The following is a 19,335-nucleotide window of genomic DNA, read 5'->3' as shown; positions in this document are numbered from 1 at the left end:
ACGCAGGACATCAATTACCAAGGCGCTGAATAGATGCAAGCAGTGCCTGCAACACAGAGTGTGTGACGCACAGCGTGTGCTGTTGTTGTAAGTGCCAATAATTAGGGATTATAAATGAGAAATCTAGCCGTGAAAATGTTGTGCTTACCCACAACAGAGCCACAGCGACACCTCCTCTGAGAAATAAACAAGAGAAGCAGGATTTTCACATAAACTCTCTCTCTCAGTGGCCATCTGAGCAAGAATCACTTTGACTCAGCTCTTTGCTGAATCGCAGCCAACCTTGTCGATGGCTAATAACTTGCAGACGAGTCTGTTGTGCCTGCTCTTCTGCAGCCTGTGTCACCTCCCGGTGGACATTTCCTTGGGTTTCTTGTGGGTTTTTATGGACACGTGATGTTTTGCTGTTCTGAAAGGCAGCAGCTTTGTGTACACAATGTTCTACATTTTCATCATTGGTAGCCTCTTTCCAATAAACAAGGAGATTAGGGAGCGTTCCCTTGTAAAACGCTAAACTGCAGAGCAGTTGGGAAGCATTTATTTTCACTAACATGTGATAATGAAAGCCTGGACCATCCCTGGATAAATCTCTGTGGGATCCCTTCCCAGTGTGCCTCTTATTCTGTTGGGGGTGGGAGTGGGGTTTGCCACCCTTCCCATGGATAGGCCAAGGAATGCAGCCAAACTTCATGAATGCCCCCAGGTACTTTAGGAGGTCAGAGCCATCTGCTCGGAGTCTTGCGTCTCTGCACTAGGTCTGGTTCAGTATCCCTTGCATGCACCCCCATCACCATGGCCCTTTTGGACTCTCCTTGCCACTCCAGTGCCTGGGCCCCAGATGCTGGGGCTCTACAGAAAAGCTAATACAACCCTGGCCTCTAATTTTTCACCTGGACTCCATTGGGCGAGAGAGTGGGACTGTGTGCAGCCCTATCTCTGCCCTGCCCACTCTTCCCTACCCACCTTCCCCTGTGCAGACCAGCCTTCATGTAACCCAGGGGATGGCGCCATATAATCAGCTGAGCTTGCCTCCTTCCATGTAGAAAGGGGGTTGTGGGTGGAGATCCACATTAATGAGTCTGGGGGAGATAATTCAGGCCAGTTTCCGTCCCTTGACCTGCCAATTGTCAGGACAGAGGCTAACACACCATCAATAAGGGTCACAAATCTAGTTTCTCCTTCCGTTAGTGCCTCTGCAATCTCAGCCGAGAAGGGAGTGATTGTGACCCGGAGCCATAACCCCACCCCAGACCCACAGCACGTGTTCCTGCCGGAATCGTTTTCATGCGACTTCCCTCTGGCTGCAGGGAACATTAGCTCTGCTTTGACTGGGGTAGCAGAGCCTGCTAACAAACAGCACGATCAATTATTCATGTCTCACTGCTGCAGCGTATCCCTTGCTTGTAAATAGAGACCCTGCAATAATAGTTGATAGTTTGCTGATGGAACATTGGAACTGCTCAGCCAGTTTTTACAAATCAACGTCTGCTTGAGTTGCTGATGCCTGTCGGAGCAAGGCAGAGTCTGTGCTGGTTTTATTGGACTAAGTTATGTTATTTTATTATGAATTATATGGAGAAATCAATGGCAAAAAATAAGACCTAATGAGTTACAGTATACCTGAGTTCTTCATGATTTTACAACAAGATCTTATGTTTATTGCTACATCTTAAAGCCGTGTCCTTTATTGCCTGGCCTCTTTTAATTAGGGCACTTTACCTGGACTGTTGATCCAAGTGATGAGAGGGAAGATAGCGCTGATAGTGACTAAATACACATGAGGGGTTGTCGTGCATCCCTTCATCATGGTAATAGTTGTGTTAACCAGTGGGACTGATTAGGTGAGTGATGATTGCAGAATAGGCCTGTAGGTAAAAGTCACCTTAGATATTAATGTCCACAGATGTTTAGTTTTCTTTTTTCTGTTTAGTTCTCAGTCTGTGCATCTCGCTTTTGTGGATCTGAACTGACAAACACAGTCACAGAGCAGAGATGGGCAAGGAGGCAGGGAATGATGCAGCACAGAGACCAATTGCTATAGGATGGAAACTGGAATGGGCATTCCACTGAAAGAAATGCATACCCAAAGAGATCTCCTCCGGGACAAAGGAACTCTTACTAGAGAGGCTGATCATAGTAGGACTGGGAACAGACCTTTCAGCAGCCAGCCAGTGTGCTGAGGACTGGCTGCCCCAGGAGCTGAGGATGAAAGTCTGACGGCTTTCAGGGAAAGATTTAGGACCCACCTCTTTGGCATTAGCTTTCCTGAAAAGCCACTGAGAATGGCACAAAAGAAAATAAGCAAACTGCTCTGCCTGTTCTTTGAATGGGGAGTTGGAGGGAAGGGAAGATAGAATAATAATAAGAGGATAAGATCAGTCGTGGGAAATTTTTGAGAGAGAAATGGGAGAGGCAAAAGCTCAGTAGTCCTTGTGGATCAATCATATGGCCTGATATCATCATGTATTACAGCCCGTTAATACAGCAAAGTCAAAGAGGTATAAAGATAGTTAACAGAAGCCGAAAAAAGCCCATCAACAGCCTAAACATATCGCAGCTCCATACGTAACATCCGCACGACTGCTTGTGCAGCCTGACAAGGCATCAGGTGCCACTTCTGGGAATGAATCATCTGCTAGCATCTGTCTCCTCCACAGAGGGAACGAAAGCACGGGGGCGTGCTGGATAAATGACCTAACTCTGGGCTAATCTTATCCCTGGTGAATCAGCTCTGAAGTGATGGGAACGAGACTAGGGATGAGTTTGTCCTAGTGTGTTTTAAATGATAGCACAGAGACTGCTAAATGGATCTACAGGAAAAGGGAAAGTGAGTGCAATTGTGGATGTGATGAGAAATAATGATTCCTTGAATGTATGTCACACCTCTCATCAGAGGATTCAAAGCTCTTTACAGATATTAATTAGCTGAGACTCACAATCTCGCTGTGAAATAGGTAAATATCCTCATTTTCAGCTGGGTAAATTGAGGCATTAGAGAGGTGAAGTGATAGTGACAGAGGAAGAATTAGAACGCAGTATTCTCTGTTTGCAGTCTCCTGCTTTCACCTCTAGACATATTCCCTCTTTCATCAATGTAGCACATCAAAGTAGTAGAGAAATTGTCATCCTCCTTCCCCCCCGTCGTATGGTTTTGAGAAGGCTGGAGTCTTCTGGTCAACACGTGTCTTTTACAGAGACAGCACTTAGCGCAGTGTTTGAGGCCCCTTGGTGCTACGACACTGCACATCAATAATAATAATGAAGAGAAGGCACGTAGGAGTCAATGAGGAATTTGGCTTAAATTGCTTCATGCAAAGGGTATTGAATAAATTGCCCTGAGAGCAGGCTGAAGCAAAGAGTGTAAATTGTTGGAGACATACCCCAAGTTGTTCTGGAGGAGGAGGGGATGAAATGGTTTGGTGAAAAAAGTGCCAAAGGGAATTAAGGTAAGAGAAAATACAGGGCTAGCAGGGGTAGCCAGCCATTCATCCCCTTCTCGTAAATTATCTCATTTTTTAAAACCTTAACCATCCACCGGGAGCTGAATAAGCTTGACCATTTGACAGTGAGCCCAGCCCAGCTCTCCAGTGCCTGGAAGCAGGACTATGTAACACTCAAATAGTTACACGAGCAATGACATATGCAGCTTAAAAGCATTTGTAATTTAAGAGAAACCCCGCTGTGAAGAGAATGAATTGTTCTTTGGGGAATAAAAAGAAAAAAACGATCTGGTAGCGTAAAGCTCACCCTGAGCTCCCAAAAGCTAATCTGAAACCTCAGGGGAACGTACAGTGACCCAGCAAAATGACGTCACTTATTTGAAATAACGTCCTTGTTCCCAGGCAGCATGCCGGGCTTTGCTTTTACAGATGCCTGACTAATAGGACCAGAACTATTGTGGGGCTGAGGTCTCCCTTTGAACCTGGGATTTCAAAGGACAGTTTCTTCCAAGTGTCTGATCTATCCAGTTGATGGAATGTTAACAGTTGTAATTAACCATTGGACCAGCTTGGATTCCTGGGGACGTGATAGATTTTCCATCGCAGGTTATCTTCCTGAAAGATCTACTCTAGCTTCACCAGAAATTATGGGTTTGATGCAGAAATTAGTGGATGAGGTTCTTCGGCTTGTGTTGTGAAGGAAGTCTGTCTACATGATCAGAAAGTTCGCTTTGGGCCTTAACATCTATGAATGGTGCTTGTGGAATCGACTCCACTGGCTATTTGCTCGTATTGGGAAAATAAAAGGTTTCCTAATGTCTAACTTAAACTGTTCCTCTCTCATTTCAGACTCCAGTTGCCTCTCTCTAGTTATACTGTTTTCTTGAGGTTAAATATCTTGGAAGTATTTTATACATTCTTTGGAATTTTTGTCTTTCATACAAATGTAATCACAACAGTTTGTATCTTTAATCCTTAAAAGGGACATAGAATCATTTCAATCTAGTCCCCTTTTTTGCTAATTGGTTCTCTTCCTGGTAAACTGCTATGGATGAATGATGGACGCTTTAAGTAGCCAGTCAGTTAGTGGAGCCTTAGGAGAGATGTTTATAGCTTGTATCAAAGTTATCCTTGTTCACGGCATTGTTCTGGATAAGTGGAGATTTGGCAAGGGCAGTGGGATATGATTCTGATACACCGAAGCCTTACTAATCTTTACCCATGAATTTTCAGAGTTCTGCATTCAGTGGTGGCTTGGTGGCTAAATCCATGTGATTCAGAAAAGTTAAGGGATAAAGACAAGATCATCAGTTCTTCAGTGGTGACTTCCTCTGCTTAGAAGATCCTTCTAATAATAACTCCCATGGATGCCTCTCTTTGAGGACACAGCCATCATGTTATCAGAAAATGTGAGATCTCCAGAGCAAAGGAGCTCCTTACAAGAGCCACAGTCACCACGTGCAGAGCTTCACAAGGACATGGTTGCAATAATACAGCTCTGGAGATGCCCGGTTGCCTTGTGAGTGCATTAACTGTGCCTAGTAAAGAGCCAGTAATCCGAAAAGCTGGAGTAGTGCCACTCCTCATAATGCAGGTCTCCAAAGGATTTTCTTGTCCAATCTCTCCCGTTGCTCCAGACTTTGGAGCTCCTGGCTCTTGCCAGCAGAAGGGAGACACCATTTCCCTGCGTCTTTAGATGATTTCCTCAGTGTAGAGCCCAGTATCCTTATACATCCGCTGAGCTCTGCCTCTCGCTGCAGAGCATCAGTCCCATCTTGTGGCAGACGAGGGGACCTGTGTTTTAGGCGTTATAGTCACACAAAGCCTTACCAATCTCCTGCTGGGTTTTACCTGCAAATTCAGCTACCAGTCAAACAATTGGCAGAACAAACAATCAAACCAGTACCTTGATAGTCTGAGAGGTACCTTGCAGGGAAAATTTAGCTCGCTGCTTCCTGCTCCTCTTTGTTTCCCCCCGTAACCCTAAATCAGCCGCTCAGGTATACAGGGTAGGTACAGTGTGGCGGGGAGATAGACACTAACCGTCATGCAGAGGAAGAATGGTTCTTTGCTTGGTGGTAAGGAAGTGCACTCAGCATCCTCCTTCCAGACACCAGCTGATCACCTGGGGCTGTGCATCTCCACTGCTCACCTACATACAGCTCAGCTGTGGCAAAGGTGCATCAGGTAGATGTGTTATAAGGGTAAGTCCAGCTGAGTTCCATACACCTTCCCCAAGCCCATGGCCACACAGTTAGCAATACGCAGCCTCTTGCAGTCACACTCACACAGTCGTCAGCCTCCATAAACCAGAGTTTGATCAGCTGCAGCCTGCCAGGGGTGGCCTCTGAATCTGACTAGCAGTGGAAAGTGAAGCAGTTTGCAGATGGAAGACAATGATGAGAGACACAATCGCTCTCTGACTCCAAGTCAGCAAGGTACTTAAGCACATGCCTAACTTTAAACCTGTGAGTAATCCCATGGAAATCCTTTCTATTGCCTTTAACATCTTGACTTTCAGTTAATTTAATTTAATTTAATTCAGTCATTCATTCAGTGAGGCTACTCACATGCTAAGAGTTAGGCATGTGCTTAAGTTCTGGCTGAACTGGGGCCCTGAATGAGGTTAGTCAGGGATATTTGTAAACATCTGACTTCAGTATAAATGTAGTAGTGTTATTACCAAATAGCCCACCAATACACAAGCATGGAGCTGTTCATCCTGCCTATTCCCTGTCACGTCTTTGCTTTCAGTTAGTTAATTCATTTTTAAAAGCCTAACAACGTTACTAAAACAAGGCTAGTGATTTCTTGCTGTTTGGTTGTCGAGAAAAGCTTTGTCTGGAAAAGTTAACAAGTTCCACTTCTTTCTGCTCTTCTCCCCTCCCCTGCCTTAAGCAAAAGAATTAAGCAATACATTTCGCTTGGAAGCTGGACATAAAGGAACAGGGTGGTTGAAATGGGTTTAAAATGGGAAGTTTAAACAAAATGTACCCTGTAATTTGATAGACTGACTCTTCAGATAACAGAGTAGATGAAATCAGGAAGGTATATTTGGTTTCTAAAATCAAATTAAGGCAGATTCTCGCTTCACTAGCACTAATTTGTTATGAACTCCCTCATTCCTCACAGCTCCTGCAGCTCTGACTAGCCCTGAGATGTTGTATTATTGAATTCTATTGTCAGGCCCTTTATAGGCTTCAGGGTTTGTTTTTAAGTACGAAGTCAGAGGAACTACTCTTGTGAATAAATTCTCACTCAGGAGAGTAAGAGTTGTACAGTCCAGCTCTCTTGGGGTGACAAAGGGATATTTATATGTGACTTACTGGTTTTAGTTTAATAATTTGGAAATGGTGGACTTGGTGGGACCCTGCAGTACCAAGATCCATGGAAATACTTACGCATAAATAGATAAATAATGAACCATTTATTTGCATATTTAATCTAGCAATGATCTCTGAATTTCTAAATTTGCATGAAACCTTGGTCTGTTTGCGTAGGTGCTTGGAAAGGTCCTGGTTGCCGTTGTCAATGCTAGAGACTGGCTGTTCCATTTTTAACTGTTTCTTCTATATAGCTTCATATTTCATGCCCTTCCTGTGACCCTCGGTTCAACCTGTGTCTTTCATCATCACAGAGCCTAGCTCGGCTCTCTGCCCATTAGCAAAGTGAAGCCAAAACAGAGTAGAGTATGGGGTCACTCAAGTTCAGTTTTCCTTCCAAGCCCTGCCATGCAAAACTTTCTAAGTCTGCTGTTGTCACTCTACCACTCTGCACTCAAAGAATTTGCACAGCTTAGAGTTGGGTTTATCCTTTCTGGCATTTCCCCCCAGGCAGTCTCGGTAAGTGAAATGTAATTCTGTACAATAGAGTAGCTGCTTGTCTGGGTTATCTGAAGCATGTGTTTCCCTTCCTATCTAAAGGACTCCAGTATGATCCCTCCTCCTGCTACTGCCAGCAAAGTTGAGGGGGTCGGTCAAAATAATTCTTCCAGGTTCTCTTAAACATCCACTACTTCCCATCTCTCTGGCTCAAAACTCTTTGCTTGCTGCTGCAAATTTAATAAACCCCCTGCTCAAAGTCAGTCTGGATTCATGGAGCAGGTCTGAGCCATGTGATTCCAGCCTCTATTAATCTAGATCAGTGGTTCTCAAACTTTTGTACTGGTGACCCCTTTCACATAGCAAGCCTCTGAGTGGGACCCCCCCTTATAAATTAAAAACACTTGTTTATATATTTAACACCATTAGAAATACTGGAGGCAAAGCGGAGCTTGGGGTGGAAGCTGACAGCTCGTGACCCCCCATGTAATAATCTCCCAACGCCTTGAGGGATCCCGACCCCCAGTTTGAGAACCCCTGATCTAGATGAATGGGTATCTTGGGCTAAAGGAGACTCTCTAGTGATACCGTGACCTGCTAGAACAACAGAAGTCAGGAGAGAGATGGACAATGGACAGCTGCATTCAGTTTATGTCATCCTTACCCTGTTCTGGCTCGTTGGCTGTTCTGGATCGGAACGTAGATTTCATTTTTGGAAGTAGTGGCCTCGTGCATATACAAAGTGGTGATGCAGCTGGGTGGGGAAGTAAATAACCCAGGAAGGGGCTAGTCCAGGGAACAAGAAGGGCTTATTCTTCCACCCCCAATATTTTTGGCTGTCACATATTCCCTCCTTGTCCTTTCCTTGAATATGCAACTGCAAGAGCATTCCGCCCATTGCAGCTCCAGCTGGCGCTTGACTATGCGTTCTTCTCCTCAGATTGCTGCGTGGCACTCTAGCTTTCTCTCAAGCGGGTGCATAGGGATAATTGTGGTGGACTTGGGGCTCCCCACCTTGGTACCAGTTAAATTATCGGGCTGACTTGTTGGCTTCCCTAGTGTGTTAGACTCAGGATGGTTCACAGCAGATGTAATAGGAGGAGGAGGAATACAGCTGGCTTTCTTTCTGGCTGGAGAAGAGTATAAGACGTAAAAAGAAACTAAGCTGAAGAAGTAACAGATGTTCCTTTGCCTTTATAATCTACTGTCTTTTAATGACTAGATTGCAGAATTTGTTTCTGGAGGCATTTTGAAGGCGAAAATAGACTTCTCCCAAAGTTAGCATTTGTTTATTAATTTTAGCTGTGGAAAGATGAGGGCTCATTATTGTGAGTTCCATGTGAGTACCACGTATTTCAGCTGTACTGTCTGCTTTGGTCAGAGAATGGGATTGAATATCAAGGCCATATTTTGTGATGTTTTTACGTTCTTTGGGTGACTGCAGTGTAACATATGGCTGGATGTCTTTTCAGATGATTTCTTTCGAAAACCTCACCTCATGAAATCAGTCACGTGGTACTTGGACAAACTGTCCATTAATTTGTACCCTTCTTTAGAAAAATTTGAGGAAGAGCTGCTGGATTTACTCAACAGTGAGCGTTTACTTAAGGTACTGTAAATATCATGGCAACATTAGTAACTCCTTTATCATCTTGGTATTTTTATCATGCTAATAAACTGACATTGATAAGAAGGTTTTCATCTAGATGCATATTAATAGCTTTGCTGGCAATTGAATAAACCATATCTATGAATTACTTTGCCTACCATTGAAGTGCAAACTCTGGGATGAAAGGTGGTAGCTGTCTAACAGTACACAGCAACGCTACACAACTGTTCAAAGCAAGGTGTGCAGAATACCGTATTTAACTGAAGGGTTGTTTAGGGAGGTGCAATATGATTGGCCAAGTGAGAACCTGGCCAGGATCCAGAGAGTAACTTCCCTATACTTGTGAGCAGCACCTTAGGAAATGTCATGACCACAGACAGCAAGACCTGGGTCTTACATCTTTTCCCAAAGACTGCACCAACCTCCCTTTCGCCCGATGGCGAGGCACTGGCTCAGTACTGGCCAAGGGCAAGAAGCACTGCCTAGTGAATGGCCACCACAATTTTCTAAAGCCTCCGGGCTCTCTCTCAGACTCCCAACCCTGTAATGATCTGCCCCAGCCTTGCGTCAGTCATGGTGTCTGGCCCAGGAATCTTCAGCTACAAGATGGAGATTCTCCGTCAGATGCATTGGCAATACATGATCGTTAGTGAGCACTGGCATGTCCTTCTCTGGCATCCTTCTCCCATTTGTTCAGGTGAGCAGGCGTCACTTTATCTGTCTGCAATGGCTAGTCTTGATACAACTGGTCTCAGACTCTGTCGCCAGACAATGGACAGGACTTGTACTGAAGAAGCCTTTGCCCTGAACAGCTCAATCAGTGTGGGGTTTGTGCAAATGCCTAACCCCTGCAGTATTTGGAGGTAACACAAGTAGAAGATAGGCATGTGTAGCTGCCAGTTTTATTTCTGGCTAAGTCAGCAGATCACTGAGCGTGGTATTGGCATTGCCTACAGCTGATGTTATCACACAGCATTTGTGTTATAAATCCCTGCAGTCACAATCCTGTTATTAAAGCCCCAGGTAGCTAAAAAGGAGGGATTAGGTACAAGCTCCTGATTCAGTATTTAAAATAATTATTCAGGGACTTAAAGTACAGCCATTTCCCTTGAAATATAGAAATATCACTGGCCAAAAGAGGAGTTATTTCTGCAGTGCTTCCAGTTCTCGGTACTATTGTCCCCCCAGGATTAAAAAAAAATCCCTAAAAACCAGAGAAGCAAAAAAAATGGCATGTTTGTACAATGAACTGCATTGTCCTCTGTCTGTGCCCATCTCACATGACAGTGATTTACCACTTACCCTGTCCTAGCTGAGGAGGAATGTGAAAGGTTTAAAATTAGCAGTGGGCCCGGGGGTTTTTTTTTGGTTGGGTATTTTGCAACAGCTACAGTACTTTTGTTTTTTTCCACAAAATTATTTTGGAAACTTTCTAAAATGAGAGACACAAAAACCAGGCGATTATTTTAGTTTTAAGGAGCAAACAAGGAGAAAGCACATTAACGCTGTTGCTTTGTTTTTGTATAGAAGAGAAACGTTTATACAAATGGCACTACCACAAGATTGCTTTAGGGATAGTGTGCTAATTTTCCACCATGAAAGTAATTTTATTATGTTTTAGCATTTTACTTCTTGGGTTTCTTTTTGATCATCAGAAAGCTGTTCTCCGTGGTTTATGTTTTGAATATTCAAACACTAATAGGTTGCAGCTTGGTCAACTTGTTTTGATTAATGGGAAGATAAAGGAACTTTAAGGTTTAATGTGCATTTTCAAATATCATATAATTTAGTAAGCAATAATGACTGGGAGGAAAATCCTTGTTAGTTTGTCATATTTGCTGTGGATTTTCTGTTAAGATAAAACACTTTAATATCTAGCAGTCACTCTGGGGCAGGTTCCATTTTTATGACTTTATGATTAATTGCCTAAATTTTCCTTCCTAATCTTCCAAATGCCACTTCATTGGCTAGAGGCATGAGAACCAGGCAAAGAGCAAACATAACTCACAAATGAAAATGGATTTGCAGGGCTCTGCTCCATGTCGTATTGTGCCATGTCCCGTCTGAGGGTTTTAATCTCACCAGGCGCCAAGTGCTTCAGCCCTGATCCATCGAAGTACTTAAGCATGTGCTTAAATTTAAGCACAGGAGTAGTCCCATGGATGTGAATAGCACTCCTTGCATGCTTAACCATGTTAAAAAGGAAAGGTACACTTCTCCAAGGCCACTACGGGGAGTCCCCGCTGGCCAGATGTGGGCAGCAGAGGCAGGACCTATGAAGTGTGTAGCCCATCCCTAGGCGTGGTCGCAATGTTAATGCAATGGTCTTCCCAGCTTCTCCCAGCAGAGCTGGAGATGGGACTGGGACCATGGAGGCTCAAGGCTGCTCCAGCCGTAATGATGGAGCAGCTTCTGCAGGATTGTTCCACTGCCATTTCTTGGCTGGGGGGAGGAAGGGGAGGAAGCCCAGCTCCCAGCCCACTGCTGCATGTTTCCTGTAGGGTTGATTATTTCAGCCTGTGATGTAACCTTGGTGAAATGGGCCCGTTTCCCAGGATAGCTCCATGGTGGATGGGAGCGAAGTTCTCATTCAGGAACGACGGCTGCACATCGGGGTCCACAATGGCTTATGCTTCGTTCAGACGCCTCAGGTGGTGGTGTTGGTGCCAGAGGCCGAGGTGGCTCGGGGGCGCTCGGCCAGCTTCCACAGGAAACAAGGCCTCAGCGCCAAACCAAGGTACGAGGTGAAAGGACCAGTAACTGCTGAAGAGTGGCTGGTTTCTTCTGCTTTTGGCTGCACTATGGTGCTCCATGTCACGCCTCTTGTCAGGGGCAGATGGGCTGCAGTCCACGGGGCTAGAGTGGCAGACGGCTTCCCTGCCGGCCCTCCCTGGATTTCAGTTCTGAGAAATCGGAATTGGAAAATGGGCAGGGCTAAGGGAGCAAGCTCATTACACAGCCCTGGGCCCCAACCTGCCTGGCGCTGAGCTCCTTCCCATCTCCAGAGGGAGCTGAGGAGTTTGCAGATTCAGGTCCTGTCCAACCCATGCCGCTATGGGTCAGCGGGGCTCTGAACGACTCGTCCTTTTCTTAAAAAGGCCCATGGTGTTTTCGAGGTGGAACAACCCCCAACAAGAAGTCTGGGTGTTTGAGAGAAGAATGTTTCTCAGGGGCTGGTGGTTGGCTTACTACAGTTCAGCCATGTTCTTCGGGTTGTACTAAGCCTTTACTGTTAAAATGTCAGTGAATTAATTGAACTTGTAGGAGTGACTCTAGAAGCAGTTTCCCAAGGTCTGTATCAGGTTTGCTCTTAGATTGTAAGATCTTTGGGGGCCAGGGACCGTCATTTTGTTCTGTGTTTGTACAGCGCCTAGCACCATGGAGTCCTGGTCCATGGCCCGGGCTCCTAGATGCATGCACAATACAAATAACAACTTATAATGATTTCTAGAACTGTGCTCAATGCCATGCAGTACCCACAGATCACCAGCAAGGAATGCAGTGCAGCTGGGATCAGCTGGAAGCTAATTTCTGCAGGACTATAATAAACAGCCCCCCATTTAATCTGTCATTTTGTTACATTCCAACGCAGCAGGGTAGGTCAAGCTCTGGTTTTGAGAAGCCGCATTCGTTTGACCGAGATGGTCCGTCACCCAGCGTTCGCAATTGTCTTCCAGCTGGAGTATGTCTTCTCTGCACCAAGTGGAGCTGACAGGAGGGTAAGAATGAATGTAACACTCACAAATAACTGTTTCTACTACCCATTTTATCCTGAAGGATCCAAAGTGCTTACAGACTGTGCATGTACAGCGTCGCTGACATTCCTGAACTCGTCACACATCTATTTTTCCAAAAGACCACAATAGCTTCTTGATGCTATTCTGGTTCATCGGTGACATTTTTAGCCTTTCTGTGATTAATTATTAACGAACACAAATCTGTACCTCATAGACCAGAATGCTATTGTGTAACTATATATTCTGACCAAGTTTTACAATCCTCTGTTACCGAGACAATAGACAAATGGCACCTGCTGAGCAATTCTTGGCTGCTGAATAATTAATGCAGGTATTTAAGACAGGTGCCATCCATTGAACAACTCCTTATGAAAAGGTTAAGATGTTGAGCCCTATAAAGAAAAATGGAGTAGTTTCTTGCTAATGCCTGGCTTTCTAATTTTTGAAATGCTGAATTGTACTGCATTTCGTCTAGCTTGATAATAATTTTAGCTCCTTCAGCCCACTAAACTAGTATTCTCAGATTAGATGAGAGAAAAATTGAAGAGACAGATACTTGCAACTCGAAATTATTGGTTACATTTATTGTAATGAAGCCATTCTTCTCAGGACTGCATTGATATTTTGTTTTAACCACCAGAACAACTTAAAATTAAGCTCAGAAACAAGTTTGTGGAAAGTTTTGATTGCAAAAAAGGTCTGGAAATGATGGACTTTGAAAGCTTGACCTTCTGGTAAAGTGAACAAAATGATTCAGATAAAAAATATACATTGTGCGACATGTGTAATAAAGACAACTTTAATACTGCATTACAGTGCAACCTTTGATATACAGGAGGGGCAATGAAAATTTATACCAGGGGAAACCTGTTTTCAAGAATCTTGAAAGAAACATTTTTGGAGCCTTATGGCTCAGAGCTGTGTCACAAGTTTAAGGCTTTCCAACCCCCATGGTAAAGTTATAAAGACTAAGCTGAGGTCCCCAAGAATATTTGTGATGATTTACAGCTGTTTCTGAGTGTTACACACTGTGAGTTATATGTTAAATTTGGTTGCTTTTAAGTCTTCTCTGAACTATTTAAGCCATGGTAGACTGTTTTGGCACATACGCTCCTCTTTCCTTGCTTTTGAGGCTGTACGATACTTCATAAATTCTCTCTGATCAGGGCTGGCTCCAGGGTTTTGGCCGCCCCAAGCAGCCAAAAAAAAAAAGCCGCAATCGCGCTCTGCGGCGGCAATTCGGCGGAAGGTCCTTCGTTCCGAGCGGGAGTGAGGGACCATCCGCTAAATTGCTGCCGAATAGCTGGACGTGCCACCCCTCTATGGAGTGGCCACCCCAAGCACCTGCTTGCCAGGCTGGTGCCTGGAGCCGGCCCTGTCTCTGATAGAATGGTTTCATCGTAACAAAGTACTGGAGTCCAGTTAACAGCCAGACAAAGTTCTTTCTTCAGTTCAGAGTGGAAGTCAAGTGTTCCAAAAAGGAAGATGTGGGTTTTCCCAGAAATTGCTGACATTGTAGAACAAAAAGACGTTAAGCCCCTGGTGCCCAAAACTCCCATTGACCTCAATGTGTGCCGAGCCAGGTTCTTTCTTCTTAAAACTTTCGTTATTTCATAAGGTGCTCTTGATTTGGGCACCTAGGGTATATAGGCTTAGGAGTTCTCATCTCACATACTCCAATTTCAGCAGTGGTTCAGTGTTTTGTGCTTTCTTTGGTTTATCAGATGAATTAGAAGTTTTACTTACCGTAACGTATCACTCCCTATTGATAATTATTTCTAGCACATTTAATTATTTTCATTAATACAAATGATCACTGGGTTTTAGCTCTTGCAAATGCACTTGGTAATGCTCTGGTTTTCCTCCCTGTTGCTTTTTCTCACAATACATCACTCTTGAGTAGCAATCTACTAACCCAGTAAGCGCATTGATGAAAGAAAAACAAAAATGTGTTCTTTAAAAATGGCTATTGACTAAAAATCTCAAATTTGCAACATAACAGATATTGAACACGGAGCCGAAGAAAGGCACCTGAACAAAGTGATCCTTCAAAGACTGTACAGCAGACTTACCGTATTTCCTTTGGTGAAAATGCCGAATGAAATTGTTATTGCTAATTATAGATTCCTCTGCTTTTATTAATTAATTCTGTCTTAATCCCTGTGTGTCTCTGGTCTTGCAAATTGGAAATTTTGATTATATTTGTCATGTTAGCCTACAATGTTCTGCCCTTAGCAGCTGTGACTTGGAGAACAGCTCTGATTGTCTCACGGTGAAACTATTGAAATGTTTATTTGTTAACCAGAAGGTCACTTTGCTTTGTGACAGCAGCAGCGCCTTCACGCTCCTGCTTGGCATTGCATGTCCTTCTCCTTCAATCCCTCAAACCCCTCAGGCAATGGCTTCTCCTTCACTCTCTAAACAAAGTCCCAGAAGATAAGAGCTTTGGTTTCCTAGTCTTCAGTTCATTCTCTTCTGTTAACTTTACAGGCCCACAGATAAATATGGAAGTGGCTTTCTATTCCGTTTTATTTTAGATGCTTTTAGGAACAAGTACAGTCGAGAAGCTGATTGAGCCTTGACAGCTGAGTTGCTTGTGTGGCATGTCACTTAATTCACCACCTGGAGATTGCTATTGTCTGTTTACCCATTGTCCTATTCTGCACGTGGACAGTGGCTTGACTGTAGAGCTCAGCTGGCCCCCTAGCATCTCAAGCTGCCTCAGGAATGCCTGGGCTGCGGGATCTGTAACGGAATCCTTTGGTTGCTAGTGAAACACAGAAACACTCATACGATCAGTCAGAGTCACTAACAACAGCCACCTCCCCTCTTGTGCCTAATCGGCCTTCACTTCCCTCACAAGATCTCACCATTGCAAATAAAAGTGCAGCTGCCCCTTCTCCATGGGTCACTACAGATGTAATGAAAATTGTCAGGTGAGGCATCCTGTGAACACGTGATTTCTCAGAGGATTTGTAGTGGTTGGAAGTGTCGTGCAGACCGTTGTCTGCTAATCAGATAGAGTGCACGAGGCGTCGAGACTAGAACTCACGACCTAGGGTGGCACTAGCTCTGCAGAGGAGGAAGGGAGAAACGATCACTCTTACTCTTGGTAAGCATTCTCATGCTACAGGGCACCTGGAAAGATAGACAGTGAGCAAAGGAGCAGGGTCAATAGCTCAGTCACTCAGAGGCGTATCTAAAATGTTCCATCCCCTAGAAAGAAGCTACCCACACACTAACCTTTAGATGCCAGCCATCACTGGACCTGCCCCTAACAATAGGCTCTCAGGGCAGTTTACTATTGCTGAAGGGCGTGCTGAGTGAGGCTAAATGTTAAAAGCTCTTTGGGCTTATTTGCCTGTTAATATCATTGGGCACCGCAGCTCTATCCTGTTTTGTATTCCCTTTGATTTGCAACCTAGAAAGTGGAGCTAGTCAAATTAAGAGCTGTGAATCATATTAGCTGGGAATTTAGTTGCTTGTTCTGTCCTTGAATGATTCATGCTCTTGACATCTGTGCATGAATGCATTCTTAAGTATTCTCCAGTAGTTTGGACAAACAGTTTTCAGCCTGTGGGTTGTTTGGTTCAGTTAATCTATTCACTATTCATTATATTGGTCACCCAAATCACATGACGTTGCTTGTTCTCCATGTCTGGGCCACTGAACCTTCTTAGAAAGGAGAATAGCAAATAACCTCTCAGGCACATAGAAGTATGTATATGAGGATCGGCTGTTGCCCAAACTCTCACGTGAACAAAACCTGTTTGCGCCAGTCTTTTTAAGGAGCGAATAGTAAGGTGTCAGGAATGTGGCAGAACTGAAGAGCACTACAGAATTCGAACACGTGCATAAACACAACTTTTCAGGATTCACCCCACTCTTTAGAAAGTGGTGGTGGTTTCGTAGGGCTTGATGCAACACCCATGGAAGTCAACGGAAGTCTTCAGCAGGAGTTAGATAAGGCTCTTAATGTGGATCCCTTTGTGCTAAAATCATAACTAATTGAGAATCTGACTCCCACCTTGTGTTGATCTAAATATTTAATGTTATGTTGGAACATTATAAAACCTTGAGCAAAAATTGTACTTGACTATAAAGTGTCTTTCAGAATCAAACAATAGCTCCTTTTGTAGCTCACATATTGCTTCTAAAGAACTATTTCAGTCTGTAGGATAGAAAGGCAAATATCGCCCATCAAAATGACAAAGTGCTTTTCAACGGTCCCACATGTAATGTGGCACAAATGGGCTTATGAAATCTTTCTAATTATATGTTAATTTTTTCCACTATAGATGGAGAAACCTAGCCTGCAGCGGTCCTGGAGTGCTCTGGCAAGCTTATTTGGAGAATTTCAGCTTTTAAAAAGAGAATTCTTCTTTAGGTTTTAGCACAAAATTGAATTTTTGCACTATAAAAATAATTCATCCTTTCTTTTGAATCCTTAACTCCATGTGTGAGTTTAAATCTTTTATTGTTCTGAGGATTTCAAAATCATAAGAATTCTCCTACTTTGGATGAATCCCCTGTACCAATACTATGCATGCCAGCATACATTTATTGAAATGAGTACACACATTTAAATTATTTCATCCCATTTTTCAGTCCAAATTCTGGAGCAATGCAGAATTGTGGCAAACAGACAGAAAGCTATTCATTACTGTTATTGATGAATTTCATGGAATCTGTGTTGTAAATGGGGATCATGCAATAAATTCCTCCCCACACCAGCCCCACGCGTGAACATCTCATACCCCAGACCATGAGATGTGATTTCCTGCTCCCTAGGCACAACACCAAACTCGTGCACTGAGTTGATTTCAATGGGATAAAACTTCCCATTATATTGTAGTGGGATGAGAATGGACGTGAGCTTCTCCACCTATATCCTGAATAGTGAGCATAGGCCATTTCCAACAGTAGGACATTGGGCAAGATGCGTCAGTGATCTGATGCAATGTTGCAACTATGTTCTTCCCTGCGTAGAGGGTAGTTTTCACTCCTTGAAATACCAGGTAGGATAAGTCCAGTTAATGCTATATAAATGTATCCTCCATTAAAGATAGGAATCTCCCTTAGGAATGCCTTCAGCTTTGTCTTCATCACCTGTGCTGGTTGCTGTGCCTGGATGCTGTCTCTTAACAGCCACACATTGGAATAAAGGTCTAGGCTATCCCTGTGAGAGCTCTCAGCAAGGTATGGACACCAGGATAGGTTTGTTTACTGCAGTCTTCCATTTTATCCCAGTGGTCTTGAACCTGGAGGGTTTGAGTAGTTGGGACTCAGGCTGTGGTGGGACAATTTGAGCTTCATGGAGAGTGGAAGAGGGCTTAGGAAGCCTTTAGGTTTTGGACGTCGGTTCAGTGTGAACGGATTTTAATAATATTGTTTGTGTGTAATTAGGACCCATGATGAGTTCATATTTAATATACGTAAATATGTAAAATAATAAATGAGTCCAGCTTTGGAATTAAAAAAGATCCGTCTAATGCTTTTATCACAAAAGGGGGCAGGTTTGGCTTACAGTAGGTTATATTTATAGTATCTAAATCCAAAATAAGGACATTTTCGCTTCTTCGGTGAAGAGTGTAGCTTTTGTATTTTTGCCATACAGAAAAGCTCACTAATGCAAGATTCTCTGTTACAAGTGCAACCTCCTGTAACAATTGCGTCTAATGCTTTAATAGAAGGTAGCCACAAAGCATTGCTAAAATGGCCAGAATCATTCAGCGCTTTGCATTGCTAGCGTATAGTTAGAGTGAGAACACATAGATTTGCATTACAATTATTCAGCTGTGTGAGCCAGCACTGTCTGGATGAGCCGTTTTTGCGTTATTTTAGTAAATTGAGACCCTAATGACTTGGCTAAAGATGATCAAATTCAGGGAGACAAGGGATTTTAAAATGGTCTGTTTTGCATGCACTGCCTGAGGCAGACAGCAGGGGAGTCTCATCCTGGTGGACTGATAAATTGGTCCTCTTGCCCTGTTCCATGTATATGGCTTGCCCGTCTCTCTGTCTAGGGCTGGGGAATTTTCTAGCACGTGTTGTGCAGGCTGTCACCTACAAGGATCCTTTACTATTCCAGCCATTAGTTTGTAGTAAGAATGTGCAGCTTAATCAATAGCAATTGATTTGTTATGAGTCCCTAATTGTCCTGCTAAGAGGACCGTGAGAGGGTCATTGACAATGCAGTAAATGTCGTCTCTCGTTAGAGCTGTCCAAAGGAAAACTGGGGGGAAATGGATATTTATATAAGTGACACATGCCCTACTGGCAGATGGGATTTGTATTGATTGGGAGAAGACAAGCTGAAGGGAACCATACAATTGGAAAATTAGATATTGGCTTCAACAAATTAAAAAAGTTAAAACCCAAGAACCCGCAGAGGTCTGGGTATTGGAATGCAGATTTTTATTTATTTATTTTTGTACAGTGATAAGAAACTTAAATGTATTCGAGCAAAAGTCCAGTTCTAGGTGTAGTTTAAAAAAAATAAAGAATCAAAGTGTATTTAAGTCTGGAAGAAGGTCCCGGGGACTGAGAGCTTGGTAGGCTGAAGTCATCTGCTTAGCCATGGAACAGGTACAGCACAAGCAGCGGGAGCCGCTTGCTTGTCCCACATTGTCTCCTTATGAATGTGCTTTAAAGCTGCCCTGGAAGGAGCACTGCTAAGAGATCAGTTTAGCCTCCAGGGCTCAGTCAGTGCATGCCCTCAGCCGAGG

The 19,335-nt window shown here is 43.7% G+C and overlaps 1 protein-coding gene across 5 annotated transcripts in view; it reads left to right on the top strand.

The window, feature by feature from the left end:
• The window catches only part of NPHP4 (nephrocystin 4), a 103,190-nt gene that overhangs the window by 26,784 nt on the left and 57,071 nt on the right, over nt 1-19,335 (top strand). For 3 of the 5 annotated variants that reach the window (XM_054008905.1, XM_054008904.1, XM_054008903.1), the window contains exons 8-10: nt 8,734-8,870; nt 11,426-11,607; nt 12,463-12,589. In XM_054008905.1, the coding sequence (XP_053864880.1) occupies nt 8,734-8,870; nt 11,426-11,607; nt 12,463-12,589 (446 nt within the window). Of the gene's footprint in view, nt 1-4,931; nt 4,960-8,733; nt 8,871-11,425; nt 11,608-12,462; nt 12,590-19,335 lie in introns of those variants that run through there. The other 2 variants (XM_054008907.1, XM_054008906.1) reach the window with 2 other exon arrangements.

This window comes from Malaclemys terrapin, chromosome 19 (genome assembly GCF_027887155.1).
Source record: "Malaclemys terrapin pileata isolate rMalTer1 chromosome 19, rMalTer1.hap1, whole genome shotgun sequence".
Classification (NCBI taxonomy): domain Eukaryota; kingdom Metazoa; phylum Chordata; order Testudines; family Emydidae; genus Malaclemys; species Malaclemys terrapin.
This window is presented reverse-complemented; position numbering and strand designations above follow the sequence as displayed.